The sequence below is a fragment of the Carex rostrata genome, chromosome 8 (assembly GCF_964058835.1).
Source record: "Carex rostrata chromosome 8, lpCarRost1.2, whole genome shotgun sequence".
In the NCBI taxonomy this organism is placed as follows: Eukaryota; Viridiplantae; Streptophyta; class Magnoliopsida; order Poales; family Cyperaceae; genus Carex; species Carex rostrata.
Genome location: NC_135925.1, coordinates 7,140,115 through 7,145,392, shown reverse-complemented (window position 1 = coordinate 7,145,392; position 5,278 = coordinate 7,140,115). Strand labels below are relative to the sequence as shown.

Below are 5,278 nucleotides of genomic sequence, written 5' to 3'. Positions count from 1 at the left end.
AATATTTTTTGTAGTAGTGTTAATATTGTTATGGTGATATTTCAAAATGCAAACAGCTTTCTTTACAGAAAGCCAAAATTTAATTATTATTTCCGGCTATCCGACGACAATAAAAACATATCAGTACTGTACTTCTCTCAATAATCTTTACCAATGATTATACTAAATCTTTATGTGCATTTAAATTTTTAAGTAGACTTCCATAACTATTAAACCGTTGTAATGATTTGTGGTTTATGTCAGGCTTTTGTCTTAGACACTTTGAAAAACTACAAAATCTGTCTTTTTCGAGTTCTTTGTTTTGTCATTAGACTTCTTTAAACCTTGAATTTTCTATATGCAAATTTTAGTTCGGTTTCGAATTCACAATACTAACAAGTACTTGAGCCATGCACTGAATGCCCAACCAAGACTTAGCATCTCTGCAAAGATTCCGTGAGTATATATATTTTTTGTTTACCAAAATCGGTCTATATCCGTTTACTTCGGTCTCTTTCTTTTTATCTATCTTTATTACTTGTAATTTGTGCTTGATTGGTATTATTATATGTTGCATGGATGATGAATTTGCTTTAGGATTTTAGATTTTGGATTTTTTTAGTCCAAAGTATAAATTTAAGTTTAAGGCGTCTATTCATTTTTTCCCTCCTCTCTACAGGCGGATCTACACTCAATCATGAGAGAGAGTGCTAAGTCGTACTTATAATTTTTACAATATTAATTATATATTAAAATTTAATTGCATTTTATTTTTTTTAAAGTTTCTGTACGATTCAAACTCTATATAAAAATGCTAAATGAATATTTATCGCTTAGTCGTCACTTTGTCATCATGAAGACTTGATTTAAATTTCACATACGTGTATTTTATGGTTCAGCGCCCCTTTAATTAAAATTTTCTAGTTTTATTTCTGCGCGTAGGCGCCTGCTGTAAACTGTTAACTTGTAAATTCAGTTCATTAGTTTTAAACTGAAGGACCGGATAGAAAAAGAAAAAGACCTAGCTATTGTCTTGTGGAAATAAATCTGTTGTTCTTCCGATCCCAATCGTTGATATTCGGTGAGATTGGTGCATGAATTTTTTTTTCGTTGAGATTCGTGTACAGAAAAAATTGAATAGTTGAGATCGAAATAGCAACAGATTTATTTCCTTGTCTTATCCTACATAAAAGCGGCCGGCAGATAAACTCTCAGCAATAGAAACGGGCAAAAGCGAGCAGTGCCTCCATGGGCCCACTGCCTTGTTGTTAAAGGTGGATTGGTGGTTGCATGGGACCCACGCTTCCCGATAACAGTTTAATCAGTGCGCGACGTGTGGCAGAAGTGGGCCCAGTTCAGTGTCGAGTTTTTTTGCTGACTATTGTGTTGACTGTTGAGCATGTTTCTTCTGGTTCTGATTTGTAGTTGGTTGGAATTTTTTGTTCAATTCGCCGCCTGTGTTTTTTTCGTAGTTAGCTGGATTTCTTCTTTTATGAATAAAAGAACGTATGGACAAAGGTTGAACAACGTAAACAAAGTCTCCCTAATTCCTAAATGGTATCAGTAGATTTATTTTTGATGATAAAGTTTAAGTTTCATCCTAGTTTTACTCGTAGAACATTCGAAAAGTTACAGATTGTAAGTTTGTAACAAATTCTGAGAGTCTCTGAAGTAATCAAATTTTGAGTTTACATCCGGACTGGCCGATCAGAACACGGAATGGTCCGATTAGATTCGAACCATTCCGGTTCGAGATACAATGTAAAGGCTCTTTCAATATTCGTGCCAAGTCCGATCTGACGGTCCAGATCTAAACTATATAAAAATTCGAGTTACATTGTGATATGGGTTCGGCGCGCCGCACTTTCGATCACTCGGCAACAATTTACACTTCTGCCATACATCACCACAAGTAGAGAGACAAAGCAATCATGCGCAGCGCCTCTCCGTCGACGCTGCGATCGCTGCTCCTTGCGCGGAATATTCTCTCTCGCAAACCCAGTCGCTACAGCACAGCGCACAATCATCTCTCTCGCATCAATTCCTCATCATCTTTCACCCCCTTTGATCACCTTTTTAAGAATCCTGTGCGCACTAAAATAAAATCTTTAATCTGCCCATGGTTTTGTACCGACCCCATTCATGCCCGGTTTTTGTCTACAACTTCAGAGTGGCCCCTCCAGCAGCGGCCCGGGAGGAATGAAAGAGATGATGCATCAGGTCGTATGCAACCTGTTTGTTGAAATGCCTCTGCGGGCTTTTGATGCCTATGCTGTATCATTTATAAATGATATGTTATTACCATTTTCTAATAAATGTATAGTGATATTTTTTGTGTACTTGTAGTACGTTTTTAATAGTTTTATTCTCATTTTTCAGATGAGACAGAGGATGAAGAGTCGGAGGAATGGGAAGAAGAGGAAGACACTGATCCTGTGGTTTGTGTTAATTCTCCCCACCTCTCTTGATTACTTTGATTCTATTTCTTGCTATCACCTAACTGTATATTGATCTGGGTACTTTTTATCTTTATTCAGTAGTTGCAATTTCAGATTACATAGCGTTTGATAACTGCAAAAGTTTAGGCATCATTCTAACCTGATTTTTTTTGTTTGTTTGTTTATCCTTTCGTAGCTTCTTTTGTTTCTTGTGCTTTTGGCAAGTAGAATTAATAAAATGTGCATACATAATCGCCAAAGCAATTCAAGCACAGCCAATAACACTGTCAGATATTATTGCATTTTCATCAAATATTACTAAGCTTATAGTTTTGGTTCAAAGAATATTGACTTTCAAAGTTTCAATGTATTTCAAAATGCTGTGCATTTACAATTAATGCCCTTGTGTTTAACTAGCCTATTTGGACATACAAATTTAGATCGGGGATGGAGGAGATGGTGGTGGAATTGTGCTAAGAGACGTCAGCTGGGGTGAACGAGCACTGACGGTTGCTTGTCAAGTTTTGTCAGACCATTTTGGTGATGACATGGCACTCTATGCATTCAAAGTTTCTCCAAAGGGTTATGTATATGTACGTCTTGACAAGCTTACCAAAAAGTAAGATCTTTTTCTGTACCAACAAAGGCAGCAACTTGTACCTTATGTTACCAGACTGGTTGAATCGGCCACGTCAAGAAAAACCAATCTTAATCTGACAGTAAACCGAGTTGTAAGCTGGGTTTAGTTGGGTTAAATTGACGAGATATGAGTAATAGATGATTGTATAATCAAGGACTTTTTTCTTTGGCTTAAGCTGATGCTTAGCTAGTACAGAAGGGATATTTGGATCTGATGACTCATTTGGTCAACTGGTTCCATACTGGCATGATACTGTATCAGTCAGGTCTATATTGCTTGTATGTCTTGTATCACAGCTCATTCTGACAATCACCAATGTCAAAGCAGATACGGTTGCCCAGATATCGAGGAAATAGAGAGCTTCAATAATATATTCATGGAGAGGTTGGATGAGATCATAGAAAAGGGAGAAATACCCATTGATTTGGCTCTAGAGGTAATATTATACCTAAACCCCAAATAATGAAATTAAATACCCACCAGTAGTGGAACACCATGCTAGTTCAATGCAGGTTCTTGGCATATTTAGTGCCCCATTTGAAGTTTAATCTAAGATAGAGGCTTCATTCAGGCGTGAGAATGAAGTTTTTTTTTTTTTTTTTTTCATAAAACTAAGCAAGTTTGTTTTAGCTTTGAACGAGACTTGTAAGATAATTATGACGTTTCCAGTTGAGAAACTCAGTCAAATCAAACGACCAAGAAAAAGAAGCCTTTGAGAAAAGAAATAGCCTCAATAAAAAAAATTATTATGTAGTATTGTTTTCTTCCAATAACAGGCAATATTTTTTCTACCCACAAAGTAATTAGGAGGTTCCATTTTTCAGGTGTCATCTCCAGGGGCAGAGAGGCTTTTAAAAGTTCCAGAAGACCTAAATCGGTTTAAAGAACTGCCTATGTGCGTCCAATATCTCAATACACCTGAAGATGAAAGTGCCAAACAAAATTATGAAAAGGAGAAAGAAGGGATCTTCTTACTAGAATCGATCGAACATGAAACTCAGCACTGCGTGTGGAAGCTTGCAGATGTGAAGGAGAACAGAGCTGCGGCTGGTAAAGGAAGGCTGCTGAGCAGAAAGCAGAAGGATTGGAGATTGCATGTATCATTTGATGCAATTAAAAGAGTAATGCTATACTTGGATTCTAGGCACTGACTTAATTGACAATTGCAGCTTAGTGGAAACACATGTGGTGCTTCATCTCTCTTTGATTATCAGTGTATAATGTTGTATTTGTTGATAGTATCAGGACTTTATAGACTCAGTTGTTAAAGCATGCCTACATCATACTTTCACAAAATAAGATAAGAATGGGTACATTGGGTTTCCAATGACAAAAAAGGGGAAAAGAGAACACTGTTGGATGGGGATGTCTTATGGCTTAGGCAAAGTGATTGCAACACATTTCTGATTGTTGGAGGAAGAAATCAAGAGATTCATTGTCTTGATCTTTCAATGATCTCCTTTTTTGATATAAAATTGAGCCATTTTAAACAGGCATTGCAGTTTGCACAGATAGTATCATCTCATCAGTAGTAGCTGTCTGAAATGGTTAGGACATGGTTTTGCATTTTTATTAAGATAAATATGAGAATCAAGTCTCTCACTTTTGAGTATCCGTGAAAAAAAAATTCAATCGAATTTCGAAATTCCAACTTCTCACAGATATGATAGCCTTCACTACAGGTCACTGGACATCAGTATGATTGGTGATCTCATGATCTCATCAGTGGTTATTCAGTGTTAGTCTCTCTCATGGGCTGATACGAAAACGTCCTGATAGGGCCATATATTAAAGGCCCCATCTACTTATGGGTCAAGTACCAAGCTCATTCAGGAAGTTACAACCGACCTACTTGACTATAAATACCTCCGAGTTCACTGAGCTTGGGGTTCACAACGCAGCACCGGATCTTCATCTCGACCACACTGAACACATCCCGAACACACACAGCCTAGCCTCCCTCGAGATAGGACATGTCCCGATATGTACGGCCTCATCTCCCGGACATAGTGTTGAAAATTAAGTTAGAAAACTCAAAAAATTTATTTTAATATATTTGTTTAAAATCTCATTTTGTGATATCTGTAAAATTTAAGGGTTAAATTGAAATAATTCAATTTATTATATATTTAATTTTCAAGGTGCCTAACCGGAGATATATCTAATTTCTGACGATAACCTTTGAATAATCGCATCTGTCTGATGCGCCTTTTTTATTTAT

At 36.7% G+C, this 5,278-nt stretch overlaps 1 protein-coding gene across 2 annotated transcripts; it reads left to right on the top strand.

Moving 5' to 3' along the window:
* Positions 1 to 1,864: 1,864 nt before the first annotated feature.
* Positions 1,865 to 4,317, top strand: LOC144558794 (uncharacterized). 2 transcript variants are annotated; one of them, XM_078307676.1, is made up of 5 exons: positions 1,865 to 2,202; positions 2,359 to 2,417; positions 2,858 to 3,036; positions 3,385 to 3,493; positions 3,882 to 4,317. In XM_078307676.1, exons 1-5 carry the CDS (start codon positions 1,911 to 1,913, stop codon positions 4,206 to 4,208), a joined length of 966 nt encoding a protein of 321 aa, XP_078163802.1. In that variant the 5' UTR covers positions 1,865 to 1,910; the 3' UTR covers positions 4,209 to 4,317. The 2 variants fall into 2 exon arrangements, with proteins under 2 accessions (XP_078163802.1, XP_078163803.1); XM_078307677.1 differs by having other exon boundaries at positions 1,866 to 2,199.
* The last annotated feature ends 961 nt before the right edge of the window (positions 4,318 to 5,278 follow it).

Bases quoted from the DNA above. Each gene is read 5' to 3' on its own strand.
- LOC144558794 (XM_078307676.1), top strand. From the start codon at position 1,911: ATGCGCAGCGCCTCTCCGTCGACGCTGCGATCGCTGCTCCTTGCGCGG. The intron at 2,418-2,857 runs GTTTGTGTTAAT...ATACAAATTTAG, and splicing joins AGGAAGACACTGATCCTGTG to ATCGGGGATGGAGGAGATGG. The intron at 3,037-3,384 runs GTAAGATCTTTT...ATGTCAAAGCAG, and splicing joins CTTGACAAGCTTACCAAAAA to ATACGGTTGCCCAGATATCG.